Source organism: Wyeomyia smithii, chromosome 3, assembly GCF_029784165.1.
Source record: "Wyeomyia smithii strain HCP4-BCI-WySm-NY-G18 chromosome 3, ASM2978416v1, whole genome shotgun sequence".
Classification (NCBI taxonomy): Eukaryota; Metazoa; Arthropoda; class Insecta; order Diptera; family Culicidae; genus Wyeomyia; species Wyeomyia smithii.
Window position 1 is genome coordinate 275,855,911 of NC_073696.1, and position 27,797 is coordinate 275,883,707.

The 27,797-nt window shown below is 38.4% G+C and overlaps 2 protein-coding genes across 7 annotated transcripts in view; one reads left to right on the forward strand and one right to left on the reverse strand.

Annotated features, from left to right (window-relative positions):
• Nucleotides 1–617: 617 nt before the first annotated feature.
• LOC129729965 (protein Vhl) lies at nucleotides 618–1,759 on the forward strand. The gene is made up of 2 exons (XM_055688896.1): nucleotides 618–778; nucleotides 1,102–1,759. The coding sequence occupies exon 2, from the start codon at nucleotides 1,208–1,210 to the stop codon at nucleotides 1,670–1,672; it is 465 nt and encodes a 154-aa protein (XP_055544871.1). The 5' UTR covers nucleotides 618–778; nucleotides 1,102–1,207; the 3' UTR covers nucleotides 1,673–1,759.
• A 936-nt stretch (nucleotides 1,760–2,695) lies between these two features.
• The window catches only part of LOC129727716 (gastrula zinc finger protein XlCGF57.1), a 54,215-nt gene continuing 29,113 nt past the window's right edge, over nucleotides 2,696–27,797 (reverse strand). For 5 of the 6 annotated variants that reach the window (XM_055685807.1, XM_055685802.1, XM_055685803.1 and 2 more), the window contains 2 exons: nucleotides 4,148–4,279; nucleotides 2,696–3,713 (listed from right to left, as the gene is read on the reverse strand). In XM_055685807.1, the coding sequence (XP_055541782.1) occupies nucleotides 3,498–3,713; nucleotides 4,148–4,279 (348 nt within the window). In that variant the 3' untranslated portion in view covers nucleotides 2,696–3,497. Of the gene's footprint in view, nucleotides 3,714–4,123; nucleotides 4,280–27,797 lie in introns of all 6 variants that reach the window. The other variant, XM_055685806.1, reaches the window with a different exon arrangement.

A 27,797-nucleotide genomic window follows, 5' to 3' on the forward strand; every position in this document is an offset into this window, starting at 1 on the left:
CTCATGCCCCATTTCATTCGAATGAAATAAAATTAGCAATATCGAAAATTTACCGTTGGCTCCAAGAAAAAAAATGAACTGCCTTTAACATGTTCGGTAAAAGAAACTGGGGGTGCTTATTTTCAAATTAGAATTTCTTTAACAATAATTTTCGATAGGTTAAAAAAAATAAGGACAAAATTATTATTGTAAGATACAGCCTTGTGTAATAATCAAATCAGCAAAGTTTTAATCAAATCGATAAAAGTCGAACCAAAAATGCTGAAGTCGTACTTGATTTCTTTTCTTCTGGCAGCACGGCGCTTGCTTGAAATATTTCAACTTGTCCGTGCAACACGTGCAGGGATACCAAATGTGCAGATTTGTCTGCAAAACGCAGATTTTTGGAGTCCGTGTGCAGATATTTATTGATTTGCAGATATTTGCAGTTTTTCCACGGTTTCTGCAGATTTTTATCAGAGTCTCCTTTTATAAAATGTTTGCAGATTTTTACAGACTTTCGCCTGCGCGAGCGAAATTTTTTCGGATCACGGATAGATTATTTTCAGATTTCGATTACATTTTTCCGGTTTTTCGAGCAGTTGCAGACATTTTTCAAAAACATCTGGCATCTCTGAACACGTGCTATGTGACTGGAAAACAATCCAATCAGAAGTGCGAAGAAGCAGTGAACCCCGATGACATTTCCAATTCATGTAAATATTTTGTTAAGCTGCGTAATATTGAAAGCAGAGCTCACCATGTAGGCAACCAGTTTCAGTTCCTTAAAGTTAATTTGGTAAGTTAAAATCACATCAATTTGTTTTTTTTTTTTACTTTGGTCATGGTTACAAAATCGTGTAACTTTCGCTACCCCTAATTAGAATTCAACCTTCATCAAAACACTATTCGTTTCGTCAAGGAAACAAAAAAAAATAGCTTCGCTGTGTTTGTTAACATTTCCTTATCGTTGCTAAATTATATCTGTGTATATTCTGCACTGATTTAATTTATTGCAGTCTCATATCTACGGGGAAGAAGAAAGTCACGTAGTCATAAGCGGGGTGTACAGAAAAAACAAGTTCTTACTAATTTGCCACCACTTGGACTTTTTTATTGCAGATCGTTCAGCATGGAAATGTTAACAATCGAATAAAATCACCCATGAAACAATGACCCACTAGTCGAGTGCAAAACGAATAAAAACAAACTCTTCAACCGATTGACTATGGATCCGAAGCTCAAGTCCGAGTCCGCCGAGATACGTTCTTTCGTTCTGTTCAAGAACTTTACCCAGCGAACGGTAGATATTTATTGGGTAAATTATTCCTCAAAGTTTATCCACTATTCCGCACTGGAGCCAGCGGCTCAGGTGCCGGTTAACACGTATGTAACGCACCCGTGGGTGTTTATCGATAAATCCACCGGCGAACGGATGCTGGTCAAGCACCAGCCGGTTTACTATCCGGAACCGTGGTACACCAACATAGACGCCAACGGTAAGCTGGCCCGGATCGAGGTCCAGATACACTACCCTTTGCGGTGTTTGCGCGATATCTGCGCGTGGAACATATTTGCCGCATTGCGTGGCGACAAGCGCGGCTTCATCGAGTTGGAACTGCCGAAAAGTTTGGTTGAGGAACTGCGAGAATGCTATAATCTCTTTTTGATGGCTAACAGGATAGCTAAGTGAACGTGGTGATATTATTTTCCGTTTTTTATACACATTTTTATATATCCATAGATGTAATAAATGAGTGAGTGGTTAAATTAACAACAAGAGTCATTTTCTAGTTTAAAAAAGGCGAGTTGCTATTCAGTTAAAAAGCTACCATTGTGGAGTAATCTTGGTAATATTTTTACTGCACAACTGTGCTGTTGATAGAAAGAATAAATTACCAGTTATTAAGGACAAATTTAAAAACTGTTTCATGCTGTAATGTTTACAAGTTGAAAACGTAGTAGGCGTATTATCATCTGTCATTGCTTCTAGTCAAAAATAAATTAAAAAATTCGTGAGGTGAAAGTGCTTACTGTTGTCTGGTCGGAAAAGTGCTTCAATTTGTTTCCAGTTTTGTGTAATTCAAAAACATCCTTCAGGTATATGAAACCATGAGTTTACGAGATTACACTAAAAAACCGTGAGTACCCTACCAAATTTTACAGCTTTGTCGTTGATTTGCAATGGCTTGTGTTAGTGACTGAAAACTGGAAGACAGGAAGCTGTTCATACACATTTCGATTATAGGCAAGTTTTTTCCATATCGGGCCATATAACAGACGCTTCGACCAGCAACTCTTCATTTGAAGTACATGGTCGAGTCGAGTCGACTTCTGTAATATGGCCCATGAAAAATATTATTTTCGAAGTTTCAAAAATGATTCAACGTTCTCTGAATTTTCGAAAACAGTTGACTAATTTTTGCTTTTTGTTGGCTTTGAGGTCGTCATGTGTTTTAGAAAGAATGTTGTCCTTTTTTTATAAGGATTTGTGAAATAATTTAAATCAGCTCTTTAGTGTTTTCAAAAGTATACAGACATTATGCAAAACTTTCTACAAATAAAGTTTTCGAAATTTTGCGGGTTTGCATATAAATTTCGAAATTTACGCTTTTTTATAATAGTTATCTCGCTGAAATTAAAACTTAGTAACAACAATCTTCTTTCTGGCGTACGTTTCCATTCAAATCCATCCCACAAGTAAAACCACCATCAGTTTGACTAGACATCGTCTTTATTCTCTCAGCTTCACAATATATTCCTGAATAGAATAACACAGCTTCAAAATACAAAAATAGTCTTTGATACATCTTACTCGAAACATTGTTTTTTTTTACCTTGGTTTTAGGTTTTTCTTGTTCGATTTTTCTGTTTCTGTTCTCGACTGGAAAAAGGGTTTTTTTCTTTTTTCTTTTGATTTTGTCCTAGAATTATAATACAATACCTACGAGACCTTTTGTTTTAGCGCTAGAAACACATTAGCTCATATTTAGTCGATCGGCAAATCCCCCCTTCTACTCCCTCTTGGAAACAGTCGGTTCAGACCAAATTGACCCTGCAACTTTGCGTCCAATTTACCATCAAGTAAATATCTACACGGGAAAACATTTAATATCTAATTTCTACAATCCTAGCATAGATTTCATCCTGTCTACTTAATAGATCTCGTATTCTCTAAACCGTACTAAGTCAGTAGACACTATATTGCAACTGTTTGTTGGAATAGGGCTTCTAAACATACTCGATGTGTACTGTAGAAAGTGTATGCGTGTGTGTGTTTGTTTATGTGTATTAGTAGACGCTGGCCAAAGATATCATTCCTCGAATATGTGTTGCGATTTTCCAATTGAGGAATAATATTTTCGAACGCGCCTTTTGTACTTTTACTTTTCTCAATTTCGAAATGGCCGGTGTTGCGTGCAACCGCCGTTACACACTTCAAGTACTGTAGCATGTCACACGACGGCTGCAGCCGACGCACGACGACGCCTTCAGTGGTGAAATCTTTCACCATGTGCTTAGCTATGAAACTTTTCGATGTGCCTCGACAGCGTTTGCGGCGTCTTGTAGACGTTGTAGCAATAGCTGCACACCAACTTTGTGGTGGCGATGGCGGCCGTTGGTGGCACGAACGGTGGATTGATACCCATCGGGTTGGCCAGACCGAACAGGCTCTGGATTTGCAGGTTGGTTTGCAGCTCCGACTTTATGCGGCTTAGGTTGTTTACCCGGTCCTGAAAGTAAGGTGTTGTTAAATGAGTGTGAACAGAATGTTAGAGCGGTTTTTGGTTGTTAGAAACGAAGCCGAAACGAAATGTTTTTTGAAAAAAATTTATATTTATTGGCCTTGGTTAAATCTAAACATAAATGAATGAATAAATAAGAAAAAATACTATGGCGACATTCATTCGATTAAAAACTGTAACTGCGTTACTCAAGACAAATTGCATGCTTGTAAAAATAATACTCTTTTTAAAAATAATTTCCAAATTTTAGACTAGTGTCAGTCTGTCAGTAGTCAAATCAGTCGAGCAAAAGAAAGGCAATTGATTGAACGTAAACAATTCATAAGTGAAGCGCCATCAAAAAGTTTCACACAATCAGATACTAGTTGCGAAAAAGTAGAATACAGAACAGTACAAACAGTTTATTGCGTTTCTTGCTTTACTTCTATGTGCTGTTCGACGGCTTCGGTCGATCCGTTGTGCTGTTGCTGTTGCTGCTGCTGTTGACTACGCTGCTTTTGCTGCTGGTTGTGATGATGCTGCAGCTCTTCGCTCATACTGAGCAAATCGGAAACCTGAAAGTAAAATTAAATCCTGTATTACGATATGACCGGAATCTAGGGGTAACTTGAAATAGACCGTTGACTGGACGATATTACGCCACCCGAGGTCTGCGCACCAATTAGGTTCAAAATCGATATTTTACAGAAACTAGAATGCCCACAGACCAAGAATCAAGCATAGGTTGTAAAGAATTCGCATGTTTTAGTACATCGTGAGGTAGGAGAAGTTGGGGTTTAACATTTCATAAAACCAAAAAAATATTTCGATCATCTCTACCAACCTACAAAATGCAGGAGCTCAAAAATAATAATGATATTATGCATGAAATCTCTTCAATATGAGTTAAATTAAAGGAGAATAACTTAGATAGCTGAGTATATCCTACTACCACGATTGAGCACAACGTTTCACACAGATAAAAAAACCCAATTTTTCACTAATTTCAAACATTTGAAAAAGTGATTTACCAGCGAGTACCCTCTCTATATTCTTCTCAAATTTAAAGATGCCAGTCTCAGCTATTCAAAAAACCCAACTTTAGCTGCCGCTTTAAAAGTTATTTGATTTTTGGTACAGCATGTTTTTAAGTATAAATCATGCGTTTTGCGGCAGCTTTCTATGACGACATCACATTTTAACAAATTCGTGAAGCGCACAGCCAAAAGTCCAGCAGAATTGAAACCATGCAAGATTTATTGAACGGTATGTTGGTTATAACTGACCTCTTTTTTGTCCAGTTTAACAACCAATTTCGATTCAACTGATACCCGCAAAACAAAAAAAAAAAAGCGGTCGTGAAACTCCTTTACGTTGAAAATGATATGAAAGACGATGAATAAATGTTTCCGTAATCTATTCTAATTCAATCATTTTTGTTATATATCATGAATCATGATCAATACATTTAGAATGTGAATGTGTATGCGTATGAAATAAGTGACTGAAACCTTTTTATGCATGACCCAAACAATTAAACGATCCTAACAACTGATCTGAGAACACAAAATTGCTTAGACTTGAACTTGAGTAGCAAAAAGAATTTCACTTTCAAAATTCAGCGATCTAGATCAAACAGTAATCCAGGTATGTTGTACATAAATGTAATAGGAATCCTGCCAAAGAATTCGCCTGAAAATGCCAAACCATCTTGTCTTGACATCAAGAAGACAGAAATTATATAAATTACGATTTCTAGATAAAAAAACCTCTAGATCAAAACATGATGTGCAAAATGGTAAATCGTATATAGTTGATCAACTTTGCGTGACACTGTGACCTCTTTAACATGAATCTAAAAAGTTATTAGGCGTATTTTTTTGAAACAAAATTATTTAGATAAGTATAAACTGATCTAGACCAAACATTGAAGATAGATCACAATCATTCGAACAACTTTGCCGAAGACACCAATATTATATGATTTGAATTTGAGGAGTTATGGGGTTTTGTTTTGTGAATAATAAAGATAGTTCTATCTCGTTAACAGTCAATCCTACAATTTTGATGTTTTCGACAACTTTATGTCAATTGATGATATGAACAACTTTTCTGAAGAAACAAAATGGCTAGCACAATTTATTCAGAAGATAGATGTCAGCGCCATCTGTAGGAAGAAAATTAAAGCTACTTGAATACATCTTTCATAAAGATGTTTTTATGCTGTACAACATTGCCAAAGACATAAACACTGTGGAAACAACCATTTAAAAGTTATGAGGTTTTGTCGCACCAACAGACCAATCTGCCCCACTGTGCGAGGGCAGGCGTTTGTTAAACAGGGCAAAAAGCACATCCAACTAGGATGAATACAGAGCATCGCACACTAAGTACAACGTTAAGCTATGCAAGGCTAAAAGAATTTGTACGATCAAGTTCTGCGAGAACATTCAAACGATAATCCAAGCCACACAACTCCAGAAAGCGATGTCGATAGACCACACCAATTGTCTAGGGCAGCCTCACAGTCACAGCGAAGGAATCACTGAAGGTTCTCATGGGCACACACTTCCCTGGATCAATATTTACAAACGAACAACAGACACGGGAGCAACAGTATCCGGGGACAAGGAGTACAACACCCGATGACTCAATTCTGCTCTCTCGAACGTAGGCTTCAATCAACAGAGCATTAAAGTCCTTTGGACATATGAAGTCTTCAGGATCAGGTAGTATTGTACCTATCTTTTCACAAAAATCAAATGGTGTTATAATGACCCAACTGATACATTTTTCCGTGCAAGCTTTTATTTTTTTTTTACCGGAGGTAGGAAAAAACAAAACATTCGCTAAGCCCTTTAGGTCTAAAAACCACACATCTACACTTTTGAAGTTAGTGGAGAATATTGCAGATAGCTCTGACCGCAATGAATTCCTCAAGAACACACCACTCCATAAATCAGCACGCTTACCAACCTGGGAAATTGACGAAAACTGCTCTTCATGGCATAGTGACGCTTATTGATAAGTCGCTCAAGTTTCGCGCAATTCCTGATATTGATGATGCTTCCGATAATACATCGTATGCTTCCATCAAAACCTACAGATCCTACAGATAGAAAAATTAAAAACACTACAATGAGCTAAATTCAGACCGTACTCTCGAGCAGAGGAATCACAGCTATATTGGAAGCAGCGATGGAAGAAAATCGTTTCTAGCGATTTTTGAATACATATAAATCTTTTTTGTGATGCATTAACATCTCTGTCAGTGTGCGATATACATTTACTCTTCTCACATTTGCAAGCAGATCTATGTGTAAGACGAGTTACGAGGATTGCAAAGGAGCACCATGTATATAGAATCCCTGCTAGCGTACTCTCTTTCTCTTCTTTCGCACTATTCGCCTCTTGTCGTGACTGCTAACAACAACATCTGTATCGAAATGTGCACAGCTGAGTATATGGGGTTAGTCGCAATATGTACATATGATGAACAAAGATTATTCATGATCATTCCGCCAATGATTGAGATTTTTGTCAAAAAGAGAGTGAAAAAAAAGTGTGTTGTCTCCTACTTCCATAATGAGATTGTTTTGGTGGCAGGTTCAAGTACCCAGTTGGTTTAGAGATCTTGCTTGTATAAAACGTGTGTCAGGATGGACAAAAAGGTAGAAAAGGTTAACATATCCGCAAAAAGTTCGGCAAGTTTTCGCAGTAGAGAATGGCGGTTTCAGATGCGGGAGGCGGAGTTCAAAATATTGAGAAATTATTTAATGAAATTGATCGCTAGTCTTTCGAAATAACCTGTATAATGATATACACTATAACTAGCATCGAAAACATTATGTTTCATTAGGGTGGTTCATTTATTTGACATAGAGTGGTTTATAATATTGTGTAAAAATGAGTATAAAAAGAAAAAAATCACTTTTCACTCAATACCAATAGAAAAATTCCTGAAAATATAATATTTGCTACATCATTGTCGTTAGGGTGGCAATGTTGAATTGGAAAAAAATACCATGTAAAATGGCAAGATATTTCAAAACAAATTTACAAAATGTTTCAAAAAACTACTCTGTGCAAAAAAATATAACTCAACCAAAATTAAGATTGTCTCGCGGAAAATGTTGAATGCTTCCATGTCATTTACAAAACCACACACGGGAGGTGCATGGAATTTGAATAATGTTTTCTATTCCAAGTGTCTTGAAAGTACATGAAACGGTGGATACTGATGGAATATGTTTTTTTGATTTTGTTTGAAAAATATACTATCTAGGACACTTGTACTTGTTTATGCGAATGCTGTACCAGACAATTTATTCGTTTTATTTAGGGGCCGTCCACATACCACGTGGACAGATTTTTAACGATTTTGACCCCCCCCCTTCCCCCGTGGACAAATGCCCATATGAATTATAAATTTTTTGTAAGGACCGTGGACATCACACAACCCCCCACCCCCAAGCTGTCCACGTGGTATGTGGACGGCCCCTTATCACAATAATGTCCTTCGCTAGGGATAGGGATCTCAATCAATAAGCAACACAATTGACAATTGACACGGTTCGTTTGAGCGGTGTGACGTCTTCGGCAAAGTTGTAACTCATAGTTTTGTCTTCCAAAAAAATATAGACTGTAAAAACATATTATTGATTTTTTAAAAACAAATTAAAAGAAAATTAAAAATTAATTATCCAAAACAGACCATTTGAAAAAAATCGATTTTTTTTATAAAAACTTCGAAAGATTACCTGAACAACGAAACCGGTCATGGAGGAATCAGAAAAAAAGCTATTTTTTTTTCACGGGGTACATCTTTTTTGGAAGTACAAAGTTATTATTTACAACTTTGCCAGGTACACTATGACAATCAAATAAACCTTTTTGACCGTAAAAAAATTCTTAATTCCTCATACAGTGCTCTATTGGAAATTAAAAATATGTCTACAGTCGAAACGGTTTGTTTGATTGACATAGTGTCTTCGGCAAAGTTGTAGATAATATTTTGTCCTTTCAAAAGAAAAATATTCCTTTTGAAAAAACGATTCAAACAATTTGTTTTTTCAAGAAAAAAAATTTTTTTTTTTCAAAAAACGATAACTTTTTTTTCTTAACTTCTGAATGGTCGGACTGGTTTCATTGTTTTGGCAATCTTTTGTAGGTTTTATTAAAAAATCAGATTTTCAAAAAATGAGCTCATTTGAATACATATTGTTTTTTAATTTTTCTTCTTATTTTATTTTTCAATAAATGATTTTTTTAAATGTATTTTTTTGGTAAGACAGAATCATTATCTACAACTTAGTCGAAGACGTCACACCAATCAAACGAACCGAAGTGCTTTTTCATTTTATACTCATTTTTCACTATATTATGAATTATGATGTATTCGATGCTACTTATAGTGTATATTGTATAGGCTATTTCGAGAGACTAGCAACCAATTTCATTAAATAAATTCTAAATGTTTTAAACTCCGCCTTCCACAATTGAAAAAACGATTAAGTCCCAGAGAGTCGATTTTTGCAATTTTTTTTTTCAGATGACACCAATTCTCGACGTTTCATGCGTTTCTAAGTCATTTGGCATCAAAAACAATCGAAAACCGATTTTTTTTGCTATGAAAATACAGTTATCACCCGATTATATCAGTACCCGATTTTATCTGCCCCCGATTTTATCACCTTTTTCACCCAATTTTATCATCATATAACATTGTATGTCCACCATCTCCGAATCTCGCAATTATTTACAAGTGCCAGTTCCACTGTCAATTAAGATACAAACTTTCGTCTTTTAACGTCTGTAGACAGTATCCTCGATTAATTTTTATTTTTAAAATCATTGGTGTTGTTTCAACTACTTCATCGATTTTTTTCCCTCTCTAGTTTTGCTCAGGCCTATCGGTCCAAAAAGCCAGGGATTGTGACTGTTAGATACGTTACGTACGTCATCGATTTGTTTCTGCTTCTGAGTGAATGAAGAAAAAGTACAAAAAGTCTCAATTTTTATGTGTTTTGAAATGTATTGAAGAGATATTTTGTGAAAGGGCTATCAGTAAACCACATAAACACATTATGGGTCATTTCTGATCCCTCTTCCGTAACCTTAGAAAATAGCTGAAACTAATTTTTTGAGCTGCTTGAGATTTGTATGACACTAAGAGAACAACTTCACAGCTTTATGCAAACACTAGTACCTAACCTACGAACTAGTAGTGAAATTTATGTTTTACATATATGAGAGCCCTCCCTCTCCCAGAGGAGGGAGGGGTGTCAAGTGACCATTGACATATTTCTTACTCCTAATAACCTCACCATGTCAAATTTGGTTCCATTTGCTTGATTAGTTTTTAAGTTACGTAGAAGTTTGTGTTATATTTGTATGGAAGCCCTCCCTTTAAGAAGAGTAAGGGGTCTCGAGCTACTCTAATAACCTTTTCCGGCCTCAAAAACCCCTACATAAAAATTTTCACGCCGATTAGTACAGTAGTTCCCACGTCTATAAGGATCAGAGAAGCAGACAGACGGATAGAACTGCTTTTTCATATGATTCGATTTCTTGTAGTAATCAAAATCGCTGATTTTACGTGTTAAATTATTGGTTTACCATCTTTGATACAAAATTATAATAAAAAAAAAATCCCGATTTTATCACTTTCCCTATTTTATCACTCCAAACATCATCAAGGGGGTGATATAATCGGGTGATCACTGTATTTGCAATGGTCGACTAAATTGATTGCCCGGTTTTGTGATGGAATTGCTCTGATATGAAACATGATGGTGCAACATCGACGTGTTATATTACAAATTACGTAACGCTGAAAATCTAGATTTCAGACCCCCCCCCCTCCTATGTAACGATAGGTAGCGTTCGACATGACTCCCCCCCCTCTAAAATTACTTACCACTAATCAGTCTGACTCCTCTCCGAAATTTTCAAATTTTATTGTTGCTTGAAAAGAATTATTGTTATGTTTACTAAAAATCTTAGTTCAATACGACTAAAAAGAATTTAGTTTTAAGAGATAGGTTCAAGCATTTGAATGTCTACTATCAATCACGCAACCTATGCCAAGCTTGCGTTTTTTAATTTATTTATATCAGGTAGCCACCTTCTCTCTCTCTCCTCTTAGCACTACCTCTGAAATTAATATGAGGAAAATGTTCCATTTACCAAACCATAACCAAAACGAGAGGTAGATAAATTTTTCGGCATAACCGCAAGCTTAACGTAGGATAATTCGGTTAATTGAATAATAGCAAAGTTTGGTACCAATTAATTTCTGTATTACCTGCTTAAGCAGCCTTTTTTTTAAATGAATAAAACAAAAAAATATAATATAATATCATGTTTCACACTACTCCAGCAGTTTTTCATTAATTGGTGTAGCAAACCTGCTGAAAACAATCGTTGCCCAAGTAGTCCGATAGCCTAAAATAACTCTCCCTCCCGCCGTCACCATACCACATCATTGCTACTGCGTCACTGTGATGCGAAGGGGACAAGTCAAGTTTATTATTCTCTTTTGCTATCGTTTTTCCTCGTGCGACGAGCCACATACGGAGAAAAAAACACAACGAGTTGCGCGGATCATTCTCTTCTAAGAGCTGTATATAGTCTAGTTATGTATTTATTATTTCCGAGTGGGCAATGCATCAACATTTTGTTACGTACTGAGAGGATTCAAGTTTATTCATTACTTGAACAAATCGCAATCTGTACAGTTTGGGACAAAACGACAATCGGGTCATAATCGTTTCGTTTCCATCGCTGTGGAAGATGCTTCGACCACGGTTTTAGCGACAAAGGCTGCCCACAAGAGGGAGTAGTCCTCTCCCTCTTTATTGGTTATGAGCAGACTTCCCGTGCACGCGCTTTTTTTTCAAGCGACGAGAGAAATCTTTCTCTCGCTCGTAGAATTTCCATGCATGTGCGACGAGACGAGACACGTCACATGCAATTTGCAGGTTGCTCTTTCGCTTCTCTTTCGGTTTGGATTGCGATGCGCAAGGCGATGTTTCATCGCACTACGAACTGAGCGAGACGCCCGTACTGTACATACTTGATACAGCTCGTGCGCTACAGCTCGTGAGACTTTCTCGTGTACACAGACTTCCTGTACACGCGCTGAAACGACGAGAGGTTTCTTTTCTTTTTGACGTTGGACTAACGTCTATATCGAAGTTAGGCACCTGAATTTGAAAATCTAGTAATTCAACCAGGGAAAACCAGGAAAAAGTGGTCAGGTTTTGAGCGCTTATATATCAGTCATTTCTTTTCAGAATTTCGAGGTTTTGGCATCAACCAATCAGAAATTCTTTTACGGTTGAATTCATGTAACAAAAATAACCTATTGTTCGAGATACACTATTGAAAAATTGATAAATCACATCGATTGTCTAAATCATACCGAGCAACCAATCACCACCTCTCTTCACAAGCACAGTCGACACTAACGGATATAACCGATCTGACTTTGTAAACAGTCTCGCAGCTTTCAACCAATAACGAGCTCGCTTTCGGTAGCGGCAACAGGTGTTTCAACACCATTTTAAAATGCTTCTTTTATCATTACCACTGAACAGATTCTAAACAGGAATGGCTTGATTGATAGGGGAAATATTGCGCAAGATTGTCGTATATTAATTTAAATATGTTTTCGATACTAAACTAGCTAAAAGTTGTGTTAAAAGTCGTGCACATTCAACCAATCACAAGCTCGCTTCCCCTTTGCTCGCGAATTGATTTTTGCTTTGGGCTATATAATAACCTGCGTCGTCTCATAGTAGTCATCAGTCAACAAGTGGAAGGCCACTAGAACGGTCTTGAATAATCAGCAGCGGTGGCTGATTCCAGTGGCGAAACTGAGCTGCAGCAGAACCAGAGCGGTGGTATCAGGCAGCAGCGGCGGAGGTAGTGGGCAGCTGCATTTCTTCATTCTGTTCGATAGCTAGAGCTGTTGCGTGTGTATGGCTAGCTATAGCGTGTGTAAGATATAGCATGTGTAGCATATTATGGCTATAGCGTGTATATCTTCAGCGTGTGTACGGATAGTTATAGCGTGTGTGTGGATAGCTGCTGCGTGTGTAATGATTACTTATGGCGTATGTATGGATAGTAATAGCACATGGTTGGATAGCTTATGCGTGTTTATAGATAGTTGTATCGGATGTATGGATAGGAATAGCGTGTGTATGGATAACTTTAGCATGTTTGTATAAAAAACTATAGCTACAGCGTGTGTATGAATAGTTTTAACGTGTGTATAGATAGTTATAGCATGTGTGTGGATAACTATAGCGGGTGTTTATCGAAGATATTGAGTGTCATAAATTATTGGTAAAAAGAGTTGCAAGTTTTCTCAAAAAGCATTCATTAAATTTTCATTTTTGTTTCTCGGTCCGCGGTTTTGATTTTGTTTCTCGCACACAGAGAAAGAAACAAAGTTGTCGCTATTGTGAAAAATAACAAAACAATTAGAAATGCTCTAAATCACAATTGAAGAAGTTAAGATATTTTCCTGTCACTCGCCAAAACCTTGATAACAACTCCCGAAAAACGTGTAATTGAGCTACGTATTTTTTGTTTAAATACATGAAGTTATATGCTGGGCTGGAGCTAACCGAGCATGAGTTTTATCAATTTAATGTCAAACAATTTTTAAATTTAAAATTTTCGTTTGAATCGTTCTGGGCTCCAATTTCAGATAGTTTCGTTAAGTTTGCTTTTTGCTTAGATAGGAAAATTTTACCAATTCGCTCAATTAAATGATTGTCTTGCTGGTGCAGCTACGAACAAAGGTTTGATTCGAATATGTATGAAATGACAGCGATTAAGTAAAAGATATCCATTCTTTTAGTAGGGTAGGAAACATATTCTAAGCAGCTTTAGGAACCGCCTGTGTATTCAGACGAAATACTCGAAATGTGCTGGGTGAAACTCAAACAGTAGTATATCAATCTGCTCTCTATCGTTTCCTCTGTCAGAACTTGTTTTCGGATTGTAAAACTAAGTTAGCAAACTTTGACAATCATCAATCAAAGTTACCAATCGAGGGACACTATTCCAATCACCCCGAACCTATTTTAAGCAGTTTCCATCTGTTTTGTAGGCGTTTTTTTCAGCACCTGAAGTGGCTCCTGAATGGCTGCAATATATGTCGATTTGTTTCAATTGCAATTGTTCACAGATTTTTTTGTGATTAACGGTATTTCTTATATTCGTAAGACAGCTAGACAATCAAAGTTTTCGTTTCCATCATTGAAATTGTCGATAGTGGTCGAAATGCAGGAGTTTGAGGCCTGTTTTCTTCGACTGATTAAAATAGGTGCTACTGCTTAAGCCGTTCCCTACCCTATATATTATTATTTATAACGTTTTAACGTCTCAGCATTCAGAAATGCACTAGATAAAATTGCAGCAAATACTAGAGTTGCAATTCTCTCTATTATTTGTTTTAATGGAAAATAAGAATACCGTAGTCCAACGTCATGCGGTCGTGTCTTGAATACCACCAATACCATTTTTTTTCTTCGGTAAGAGACTGCGGCGCACCACACGTTGTCTTATCGCTTTACGAACTGGGCGAGACGCCCGTACTGTACCTTAGTGAAACTGTATATTAGAAAAATGACAAAGCACTCACCGTTGAGGAAACTGTCAACATCAAAACGGGCGAGCTGTATAATTTTGCATTGCCGTTATCCGTTTCGATGTTGACAGTTGCCTTAACGGTGAGTGTCTCTGCGTCTCTCTGGTGTATAGGCTGCCTACCGTACCTACATACGATATATGCCGTCAGACCCTTCTGAAGGTGTATTAATCGGAAGAATTCACAAAACTATATTACTACGATCAGATTATCACGAACCTTCAGAACATGATTTGCAATATCTATACACTAAGGTCGCTTTTACGCGGTTTTTTTACGTGGATTCCGGAATTTACGCGGTATTTTTTTTTCTTGCGGATTTCGGTTCCTCTTAACTCGGATTGCAGCATTTACGCGGTTTTTTTTACGCGGATTCCGGAATTTACGCGGCATGTATACCCCGCATAAAAAGCGACTTTAGTGTACTCAATTCGAAAATTCTATCCAACATCAACATGTACTAGAAAATATAAACAATTTCAATGGTTTTACTATTTTTAACTCCCGAAAAACTTATGTTGTAATTTCAAACCACATTTTTGAAGTAGAATACTTCTCTCAGGAAGTTCGGCTACATAGGGATGTGAAATGAAAATCTAAAACCGAAAAAAGTGAAAAACATGTCCAATTTCAAATGCTAATAAATCGGTTAGTGTTCGATGGATTTCCTTCGTTCTTGCTGCAATAGAGTGGAAAATCTTCTAAGATTCTTCCCAAAAAAAGATAATTGTAATTTTATTATTCAAACTATTGTACTATTGAAAAAAGGCGAGACTTGTTAAAACGAAAAATTCGACCTCTGATTGGTCGTTATATGATTGCTTCCCAATGGATAGCGCACTAGTTGCAGCAATGAATAGCGCACTATTTGATGCGGATCTCAGCATCGATAGCAGCTGGGCCAGCTGATGCAGGAGCAGCGTTACCAATGGAGGCGTATAGCGGCCACAATTGTGGCATGGTTACGAATAGCGTAGCAGTTGCAGCAGGTATATCTGACCATGAAGCATTTATGCAATAATTGAATGAAAATTGCAACTGTAGCAATCGGCCATTTTCAAGACTACTACATGTTTTTGGGAGAGCATAATAAATGGTTAATAATAAACTGCAACTGAGGTTAGATGCTGCTGCAAATGCAGAGCAGTGTGATGTTTATTACGATTTGGTGATACTGTGCATAACAATCGGTATATACGAAACAAATCCGATTTTAAACAGAAAAGTTCGGCACGCTCTGCTCACGATGCTGAGTATGTTTTAAAAAATTTACAACACTGCATTAACAAGGATGTAACGCCTTGAAGAAGACGGTTATGGTTAGATATCACAGCAGAATTTCGACCTTCATACTCATGTCTATCATCAGCAATATCAAACACGCAACAATCTGCTTCCATGCGACACATACGTTTTTTCGTACATTAGTATTAAGACATACGGAATAAAAATTTTCGAACTTTGTAGAATGGTATAACTGGAAATAATTTAACAAGCGTAACAAATCCGATTTCAAAATGACTGACACGCAAGCAGCCGGGTTATCTTTTTTGTAAAAGTATTCTACTTCAACCTTGCGGTCGTGGCTTTGCACACAACCCTCCTGTGATTTTTATCCTTATAACTACAAAACAGAGTTCTATCATAAGATAGTCAATGACATCTAAACCGACGAAAGGAACACTTCTGTTAACCAACGTAACACTCTGCATCCGGTGCATTTTCGTACCGTTAGCATAATTAGTATAGTAACAAAACGTTCTTAATTCATGTTAACAAAAGTCGGATGAATTAATCACAGAATTTTGAATTGATAAATAAATAAACTAGGTTATATCATTGATAATTCTAACGGTGTTTTGATGCATGCTGCTATAACACCGTAATAAAAAAACAACATAAAATCCCCTGCCTGTTTCCTTCTGCGCAAAATCAATTTCCTTCTCGCACCATTAGCGCAAAGCAACATGCGAGGCAAGCTCGCGAGACGAGCTCACGAGAATTTGCACGCAAGCTGTCTCAAGTACGCGACGCCCATGCACCGCACTCGTTAAGTTGAGAGACGAGATATCTTCGTGTACGTCGCAATAAAAATTCCCATGCGACGAGACATGGCTCGTACGAGTGGTAAGTTTTCTCGCTCGCACGCTGCACACAGCACGAAGCGACTGAATGAGAAACGAGACTTGTAGCGCAAAGCACACTGTCTCTTCTTTTTGCGAGCGAGATTTCAGGAAGTCATAATTCGCGAAACTGCTTTCAGGCGGCCTGAGCGTGTCCATTGAACATAAATCCCGTTAAAACACTTATTGTACCCTTCACTAAATGGAAGAAACACGTCATGTCTCCTGGTTTACTGAATGGGGTTTTACTAAACTTTTTAAAGAAAAATCAAATACCTGGGTATTATTCTGGACAGGGATGCCAGGTATTTTTTTCAAATGTCTTCACGTTCCTAAAAAAGATGTCCTCACATGTCTTCCACCCGAGATGGTTAATTAAACCGCCCGAAGGCTGGGAAATTTAACGGCAGCAGAAAACTGTCGAGCAATAAAAAAGGGACGCCCCCTCTGTAAAATGCGGGTCATAATCACATATTTTTAATGTCATATTTTCCTATGTCTTAACAAACAAGGATGACTTCAATTTGGAGGCTTGTCTTCCAATCTGGCATTGCTGATTCTGGATGGTAAGCTGAATTGGACAGCTCAAGTTGAATACGCATTCAAAGAAGCTACAACGGTTATTTAGACCTGCAGCAAACTATTCGGTAAATTCTAGGTTTTGAAACCACAGTTGAGTCGCTGAAACGCCTAAAATAGTTAGCAGATATTAGAAAAAGTTGGTAACCGGCTGGGCAATGCGTACAAGCAGTACACCCGTACTAGTTGGCATAAAATAGACCCCAGTGTTGCCTAAAGCATAATGCCCAGCAACTCCTATCCCTACCTCCACATGGTACCGACTGGAATGGGAGCAACCAAGGGAAGAACGGTGAACCGGTGAGAACTTGGTCATATGCTGACAGGGCAGGGGGAGCTGTTATCATAGAATAGAAATTTGCCTGAGCTTCTGTTCTTCATCTTAGGAACGGCTCAAACAGCATCTGATCCGGAGTAGATGGTTGAATAATGAAATGCGGTGTCTCGCTAGCTTTGCCGGAAAGGAGAGAAGGTACGGAGGATTTGTAACCGCAGGCAACAGTACTACCAGAGTGGTGGCACAATCAATGAGCTGGGTACTGTCTTTATAGTGCTGGGCAGGGTGCAGAGTCGTGTCAGGTTTGTTTGTTGAGAATAAATGGCCGGTTATACAACTAAACTATCCTCACTGTGCACTGTTCTTACGAAGAAAGACCCGATGTAGAGAAAGAAGCGTTCTACGCACAGCTATAACTACTCGTGTAATGAGACCAAGATCGTCATCGGAGACATGATCGCTCAGATCGGTAGGGAGACATATACAAGCCGGTGATCGACCCGCACAGCCTGCACACCGTAACGAACGACAACGGCCAGCGATGCGTCAACATCGCAGCTTCCCGAGGACTGAGAGTCCTAAGTACCTTTTTTCCCCGAAACCACCTGGAGATCACCTGACCAATAGGCTGTCCCAAAAAAAATCGATGTTTAAAAAGTCAAGATGCTCAGCCCTAATTTGAAAGATAATATTATTTATTTTTGTAGAACATTTCGACTTTCTAAGAAATCGTTTTCAGGTTGCCCAAACGTGATTTATGAAAAATGGCTTTTTCAAGCTACAAACCACTCTTCTGCACTTTTTTCAAATCTGTTCGATTCCTAAGTTTTTCATATATTTTTTTATTTTTGTGGGATTGTTTTTGAATATTTTGCATGGTTTGGTTCAGCATCACATTCAATTATTTGACTTACAGAGCCCATTGTACATCACAAAAAAGTGAATTTTTCTTATAATTTTCAGATAAAATCCTTCAAAACACATAAAAAATTTTTTTGATCGAAAACTGAAACTTTTATTGCAAAGCGGGATTCAAGACGAAAATATACATGAAAAAATCACAGGAGGGTTGTGTGCAAAGCCACGACCGCAAGGTTGAAGTAGAATACTTTTAAACAGCTCTACTTACGGCTGTACATTAACCTACGGCCGGGCGAATCGGTTCGCGCCGCTTTTCGCGTTTAGCCTGGCAGAGGCCCAATGCGCACGGCCAACACAATAGAAAGGTGTTTTCACATTGACTACGCTGCTATTGTCTGGTACTGCTGAGTGCCGATATCTGCTGTTACTGCTGTCAACGTTGTGGACGGTCCATCCAGTTCACCTTCCGACTAATGAATGTAGCTAGTTTTCCCAGAAACACTCTTTTATAGCCGAAGGGTGCTACGTAATAGGCCACGCCTTTCAGTTCAGGTTTACCATTTCCTTATGTTTAACCCGTATCTTATTGCGGTTTGTAACATCAAGCGATTTCGTTTGCTCGCTGTTGCGTGTTGCATCATATTGCAACTTGGCAGCTGGGAGACGACGAAATTCTGTTTATGCTGATTGATTGAATCGACTTCATTTTAGCTCTGCATAGTCGAACTTACTGCTTTTGTGAATGCGTTCTTACAGGGCATTTTATTATTCAATGTCGGTTATGCTGATCGCAGCCTTTGCGCTGCCCCTACAGTGGGGGGTTTACTAAATAAAGTGAAAATTAACCTTCAATTATTTTTTTATTTGCCTTGAAAAAAGCATTTTGGGGTACAAAATCGGTTACTGATTACAACTTTTGAGCTGCCCTAACATTGGGGAAATTAAGATACACGGACAACATGCACTGTGGAAGCTATTTCACATTCAGTAAATTAGACGGGTGCGACAGATTTAAATTGCTAGGATGCAACACAGAATGCTTGCTTGCGTTGACAAAAATTATTTACTTTCAATGACTTGTTTAGTTACCTTTAAAAAAGCATTTTGATTTCCAAAATTGGATTTCCTGATGGCAATCTTCATGCTGCCCCATCACGGGGGGAATAATGGCTGCCTGGCGACACACGCTGAGAAAAACCGCGCTGCTCCTGAGACGTGGTGACCAACCACAGGGCTAGTGCTGCTGCTAAGGAAGAACGACTGCTGTTGTCGCTGTCTAGAACTATTATGAGCGGCTCCGGCTGAAACAGGCTCTTATTTAGGCCAAATAGCATGTTTTCAATTGCAAGGTATATGATCCTGTCGACCGTGCTAGGGAAGCAAGCATATAACGACCAATCAGAGGTCGAATTTTTCGTTTTGACAAGGCTTGATTATTTTCAATAGTACAATAGTGTGAATAATAAAATTACAATTATCTTATTTTGGGAAGAATCTTAGAAGATTTTCCAATCTATTGCTGCAAGAACGAAGGAAATCCATCGAACACTAACCGATTTATTAGCATTTGAAATTGGACATATTTTTCACTTTTTTCGGTTTTAGATTTTCATTTCACATCCCTATGTAGCCGAACTTCCTGAGAGAAGTATTCTACTTCAAATGATCCTTTATATCTTATCGGGGGGCCGAGATATTGGCCTTTGTTACATGTGATGGAAAACTACGCATTTTCTCAAAAATGCCACTAACGCTCAATATCTCCATTGCACAGTGTTTTATTTCGCCGTTCGTGCGTATAATTTCCTAAATAGTGATTCAAATGTTGATTATAGCCATAAGGTAAGTTCGGAGAAGTTTCAGGATATTCAAAAATGCATCTTTTAATGTAGAAAGATGGGTGATTAATCCACCAATAAGTGAGATAAAAAATTTACTTTTTAATCAGAATGAAATAGACGCAAGGTGTCTTCGACAAAGTTTTAGGTTATCTTAAGCATAGCATAGCATAGCATAGCATATTTGATCGCCCGTGTGTTGCCCGCGATTGACCAGAATCAGCTGAAATTGCACAAAGAACCGTCAAAATGGTGCCTAGGAGTAGCAAGCCATTTTCAGTGTACAATTCCTGGTGATCTTTCTTTTCACTGGTCAATAACGTAGCTGGCCACGCCCAATGCAGATCAATAGAGGAAGGGATATCGGGAGTGTTAGTTTAATACTTGTTGCTACTAGAGACCGAGGAATCCTCTGCATCATCCACAAGTATCAAAGGAAGGAATTAGTGTTAATGGAAAGGAATTGATCTGGATCCATCGAGGTTGATGGTGCGATCTTTTCTACACCAATTCGCGCACGATATGGTTACTTCTCGGTCTCTGGGCAACCGGTCACCAGGAGACGATATAAATAGAACCACGCCACGATCGCTGCATCGGCATTCAGGAGAATTAAAGTTTCTAGTTATCTTCGCCAACCTACAATCGTTAACAGTCTGGATCACACCAAACTTCGCGTTTCATCCCGTGAACTTTTTAAATTTACCTGGAAACAGATGGATTTCGTAAACGCAACAACCGCACGCCAAACGCAAACTAAGCAAACTACTGGTACCAGTGGTAAATATCATACCGCGTTGTTTCGTGACATGATGAATAAGCGCTCAAATAACCGATAAAGCAAGTGAGGGGGAAAAAAGTCTCTGACCAGAGAGCCAATACGAGGCACACCCGAGCATTATACGATGTAAGGTCATTGATGTTTGGTCGTTGAACTTCGAAACCGATGTATGAGGATAGTCACACTGAGCGCAGTCAAAATACCGCGAGCAAAACCTAATGTAAAACGCGGTTACTTATGCACCATTCTTTTCTCGAGTAATAATCTGGTTCGGGAAAGAAAACCGACTAGGGTTACCGGCTAAGGATATTTGCCTAAAAAGCGCGGACTTTGTAATTCGCGGAAAATTTTATATAAACTATAATACCTACTGAGTATAAAAACTGGCAAAGTTGCATGCCTTCAAAGCCAAAAAAAAAATTAGAAAAATGTCAATATGCATATCAATAAAAACAGAGTTCGAAGTTCATTTACGAAATGCCAAAACAATCGCTATCAACATTCAATCGTATGGTCTATTGTTATGCCGACCAACGAAATTTTCAAAATTGATTTAAAAAAAAATTGTTCAGGTTTTGCAACATTCGTCCAAAAGCTAGTAAAATCATAAAATTGGAGCGTACCATCGAATACAATACCAGTAAAAACTTGGAATAGATAAGATAGCTTGATCTACTATATAACGTTGTTATATAGTAGACCGCAAGCGCTCTGTCCATGCTCCCATGGCGCACCTGACCCACCTCGAACACTTCTACTGAAATCGCCCAGATAACTCCAATAACAACCCGATCAAGCTACTCCACGTTGGCCGCCGAATGCCAAGACCAACCATAGGAAAGGCACTCTACAGGTACGCAGCATTGCCATCAGGCGTGCAACATTGAAGTGGCGCGGCTGCCCCGGCTGGGCATTTCATGCCCCGGCTGGACATTTCATACACAAGCGCCACCAGGGTTGCCAATGTTCCAGTTTAAACTAGATTCCTCCAGTTTTTTTCAAGTGATCCAGTCAAACAGTTTATTTCCAAAATCTTCCAGTTTTTTGAGATATTTTCCAGTTTAATCCAGTTTTTTATTCACTCAAGCCCCGATTGGTTTTCGGAATTTTATGAAAAAATTTTAAAACGGATATTTTGTAGATTGATAAATTATTTTGACAATCCTTAACACAGGGGGGCGAAAAATTTTTCAAAATAAAATTACCTGATTTTCCCTGAAATTTAACATCAATTTCCCTGATATTTTTCAGCATTCGGCACAAAAAAGTAAAACGCAAATCCGAAATCACAATGAATAAAGTATTCAATCGGATTTGAAACCCAACAGCAGATTTTTTTTCTTCATCTATTGCCCAACAGTAGATGTCCCAAATTAACCTTTTGCGCTGGAAAAATCAGCTTTTGCACTAAAGAGCCGCTTAAAAAAATCACTTCTTGGTTTGAAAAATTTTCCCCGAATATATGTCAGTTCCTTGATGGAAAAATGAATTCCCTGACATTCCTTGATTTTTCAGGTTTTTCCAGGTTTTCGACCGCATTTTCAGTATACCATCTTCTCGCACGAAACACGGTCAAATAAAAGACGGCATGACATGGTTGAGATAAAGCCAATCAAATAGATTTTACCAGACCATAAAAAAATCATCTATATATTTTCTGTTGCGTAGCAGTTAAAAAATTTTCAGAGGACTTAAATACCAAAAGATAGCGAAGTCAGAAATAATTGAAATTTAAACTTTACTGATGTAACGGAAGGAAATGTTGCGTTAATACTTTTGTTAAATATAAAAGTAAATGGATAAGCTTTATATCCTAATTTTGAGATAGATTGATTGCGTTATTTTAAATTTTGCTGCTGTTAGAGGAAATTTTTCAGTCCATAATTTTAACAAAATGTAAGCCCATAGCAAAATAGTACTGATTAAAATGAGTAATTTTTTGCGAAGAGTTATCGCTTTAGTTGCTGTATCCAAAACTGACACTGGATTCAATCCCCGTAACAGAAAAGCTTTTTCACAATCCTTTTTTTCCCTTTTTTCTGAATTTAGTTGGGATCCAGTTTTTTCCAGTTTTTTCTTCAGCCTTTTTCCAGTTAAATCGAAAATTTTATTGGCAACTCTGAGCGCCACCCATGTTACAGTCACTGCTCGTTGAACTCATATTATTAGGGTTACCATTTCGTCGGAGTTAAAAATCAGGACAATTTTTTCCAGCAAAAATTTGTTCTAAGCTATTGTTATTTTTTATTTTTTATTAGGTATCAATAAATAAAACACGTAATTTGAGATTTGCACTTCAAAATACGCCAAAAGCCTCATATTTAACGTATTTCTCGAACGATTCAATTTTTCAACTTTGATTTATTAGGCGTTAGTAGATACCTTAAAAAATGCAACAAAAATGAAGATTCAACCAAAGAAAAAAATCGTTCGAAATAAGTTCGTTTCTTCCCGGAGTCAAGATGAAAGTACTGAACAGTTTGCTTCCTTTTTGAATATCCGGCATCATTCAGAAAAATCAGAACGAATGCTCAAATATGAAAAATAAATCAGGACGCTCCAAATGGATCTCAAAATCAGGACATGTCCTGCTAAATCAGGACGGATGGCATCCCTACATATTATTGCGAATTATCTCCGAGACCAGAAAAAACGAGCTTGTTTCCGAAGTGCGTTGTCCCCTGTATTGTCTTGATAACATCACAAACACAGGCACCACTTGTTTATATTCATCAACCCATAAAGTACACCTATGCTACGTAACAACATCGTGAGAACAAGAATATAACAACACAACTTTCTAATCGCGCTTATAGCACTCTTATATGACTACTGTCACTGTGAATTACTCCCCAACATGTTTTGTGTGGTACTTGGGAAAACTCATCCGGGCCGCAGACGCGTTTACTTCAGGGTATTATAAACTACCGCTGTATTCCGAATAACGCAGATACGCCATTTCGCCACGATTTTTTCTTACTTGTCAAATAAATAAGCTACAAAACCTACTTAGCAAAAAAAAAAAAAAACTGGCAAAGTTTCATGCGTTCATAGCCTAAAAATTCAGAAAAATGTAAAACGGAATATGTAACAAAACATAGTTTTATGTTTAATTATACAATGCCAAAATAATCACGATTTAAGTACAGTTATCATGGGTTTTTATCACGCCGACCAACTACTGATTCCATAGCTTCGGCTGATGTCAGGACGGTCTCTTGAAAATTCATCACAATTATCGAAAACTTGCTTGATACAGCAACATTTAATCAAAAGCTAGAGAAGTCATAAAAGATGAAATACATAACAGTACAAACAATTTGAAAAATCATCGTAACAATGTGTAAATTATGTTGCATTTGAAGTTATATTATTTTACTTGCGTGCTACACTTTCTCAAGCGATGTAAGTTAAATACTGGTGCAGCTCGAATCACAAGCGAACAATTTTAGTAAGAGAGTGTTTTACCGTTTTAAAAAATTCGACATTAAATGACGCACGAACCCACCGTTAAAGGAATCGTGTGGCATAACCTGCATAACACAAACTCACGAATACGAATGAGCATAACAACTAGATTCGAATCTAAAACCTGCAGCAAATTTGGAGATAAACATTTTATGTAGATATATGCACTTATCTTGAAGAAATCCGACGTTTTTTGTTTGTGCAGGTCACCATTATAGTCGCAACGGACTGTTTCATTATGTACCATCATATCCGCAGCCTTCTCCGCTGCCCTAACATATAAACATGAGCAAAACGTTTCTGTGGTGCTCGCTCGCTGTCTGCCAGCAGATGGTGCTGTCTGTCGGTGGCAGTTATACAATGAAGTAGAGAAAGAAAAAGTTCTCTCCTTGCAATGAACTCCGACACGTTGCACTCTCCGTATGCTCGCGACCGTCTCTGAGAAAAATCACAACACCACGCAGAACTGTAGGGCAGCCATTTTCAAAGCGGGAAATTATTATGAATTGTTTGACTTGGGAATCGTACATTCACTTCAAAAACACTGGACAGAAAGCGAAATATTCTCCGCCACGATTTTAACTTAGATTTCACTTATTTTCCGTTATATACACTTCGAAAAAGCGCGACAACTTCGGAAGAAAATGCAAACCACCGACACCCGACGCGCGTTCGCTAACTGTCTCGACAAAGTTTAAGGTTATCTTAAAACAAGAAACTTTACCGAAGACGTCATGTTTCTATCTCTTACATATTACGAGCAACATTGAGTTTTCTATTAGAAGGCACTAAAAATTACAATTTTCGTTCTATCTTTTTCGTAGATTTTTCCGAATTTTTAAACCTTCTACTAAGTTATCCATCATCAAAAGTTGCATTTGTTTTCTGAACATTGTTATTTTTTATCTCCCAAAATAAAACAGTTATTTAACATATTTGTTAAAATGCATAGTTCTCCATCACATAGAAAAATGCCAATATCTCAGTTCCCCGATAAGATATCAAGTATCTTTTTTCATGTAAATTTTCGTCGTAAATCCCGCTTTGCAATGAAAATTTCAGTTCTTGATCAAAAAATTTTTTTATTTGTGTTTTGAAGGGTTTTATCTAAAAATTATTAAAAAAATATATTTTTTATTATGTTTAATGGGCTCTGGAAGTCAAAAAACTGAATGCAATGCTGAACTGAACCATGCAAAATATTCAAAAACAACCCCACAAAAATAAAAAAATATATGGAAAAATTTAGGAATCGAACAGAATTGAAAAAAGTGCAAAAGAGTGAGTTTGTAGCTTAAAAAAGTCATTTTTTCATAAATCACGTTTGGGCAACCTGAGAACATTTTTTTAGAAAGTCGAAATATTCTACAAAAATGCTATGAATAACATTATCTTTCAATTTAGGGCTGAGCACCTTGACTTTTTAAACATCGATTTTTTTTTTGGGACACCCTACTGACCAACCAAATTGACCATGTTCTCATCAACGGCCGGTTCTTCTCAGACATTACAAACGCACGCACCAACCGCGGTACGGATAGTGGGTCGAACCAGTACCTAGTTGCGGTATCAAAACTATCGACCGTATACCACGCGCGACATCGCCGAACCCCGGCAACATCAAGCAGCTCCAGGACTCCGAGGGTGCGGAGGAATACGCGCAAAACCTCAAAGCGGTACTACCCACGGCGGAGGAGCTTGGGGCATCGTGGCAGAAACGACTGGTATGACGGGGAGCGGCAGCGGTGAATTAGAAGAAGAACCAGACCTGGGCGATATACCACGATTTATGAGGATGATGAGGAGCTAGCGCAGCTGTACCATGCAAGTGATACGCGGAAGGTTTATGAGAAGGAAAACCAGTCTCGCAGAGGCTATGTGCCGTAAACCGATGGGAACCTTCTCACAGATGCCGGAGATGTGGTCGTGATACAGTAAACAGTAAACCAGAATGGCGATACAATAGACATAAGTGGAGCAGGAACTGACCTAGGAGCACCAACCGAGTACCAGTCCCCAATGTTCTTGGACTTTTTTTGTAAGATCGGCAAGCTGAAGAACAACAAATCCGCAGCCAGAGACGACTGTCTCTTTAAACATGGGAGAAGGGCGCCGGCTAGAACGCTGCAATGGATCATTTTCAGGGTTTGGAAGAAGGAAATACTGCAAGACGAGTGGATGGAGGGAGTCGTCTAATCTATCGTCAAGAGGGGTGACAAGCTGGAGTGCCGCAACCAGGAGGTTCGTGAGCCCGGCTTCATGGGAGCCCGTGTCACCACAGACCAGATCTTCTGAATTCGACAGATCTTACAGAAATGTCACGAGTATAACGTGCCCACACATCACATCTTCATCGACTTCACGGTGGCCTGTGATACCGTCGATCGAGAATAGCTATGGCAGATCATAAACGACAACGGATTTCCGGATAAACTGATTCGATTGATTAACGCCACCATGGCGCGTGCGTGTTTCGGGGATACTCTCGAGCCCCTTTGAATCGCGCAGAGGGTAAAAACAAGGTGATGAACTTTTCTGTTTCCTATTTAACATCGCCCTTGAGGGTGTGACCCGAAGGGTGGGCATCGAAACGAAGGGGTACGATTTTCACAAGGTCTATTCAGCTTTTGGGTTTCGCGGATGACTTTGACATCATGCCACGTAACTTTGCGACGGCGGAGGAAACTTACGCCGGACTGAAATCCACAGTCGGACGAATCGGACCGCGAATAAATACGTCGAAAACGGAATACATGCAAGCGAGAGGCTCCAAGGAGAACAACACTAGCTTCTCAACTCAAGTCTCTGTAGACGACGATGAGCTTGAGGTGGTCGAAACGTCAACAATGATACCAGCAAATAGATCCATAGACGAATCCAGGCTGTAAACCGTGCCTACTTTTCACTTCGGGAGACATTTCGATCGAGTCGAGTGCGACGACGCACGAAGTTGAAGCTGTACAAAACCCTGATAAAACCCTCTACGGAACCGGGACAACGCTTCTCGCGGAGGCCCTCAACGCTCTTGAAGTTTTCGAACGGAAGATGCGGCGAACTATCTACGGCGGAGTACAGACAGACGGCGGAGAATGGCGACGGCGCACGAACCATGAGCTTGGACAGAACCCTATTGAACGCCTGGCGAAAGTCAATAGGATGCGGTGGGCCGGTTACGTCGTAGGGATGCCGGACGACAACCATGTGGAAGTGGAATCACTTTTCATTGTAAACGGGAACGTTTCACCAAAAAATCGCTTAATCTGTAATTTATTTTCAACAAAGTAAAACTTGTGCATCAAAAAATTATCGTTCTAAAAACCATTACGAGACATTCACGCATGAAGTTTGAAGCTTATGGGGTCGTTTCGAGGCGCTCTATCTTTCTGCCAATCGTCAACTTTCTGTAAATTTTGGAAAATATTCTAATTGAAGTTGTACTTTATGATAGTCAGATAATAATTATAAACAGCATTGCATAAAAGATGGTTGATTTGGCTTCA

Excerpts from the sequence above, each read along its gene's own strand:
- LOC129729965 (XM_055688896.1), top strand. The coding sequence starts at position 1,208 with ATGGATCCGAAGCTCAAGTCCGAGTCCGCCGAGATACGTTCTTTCGTT.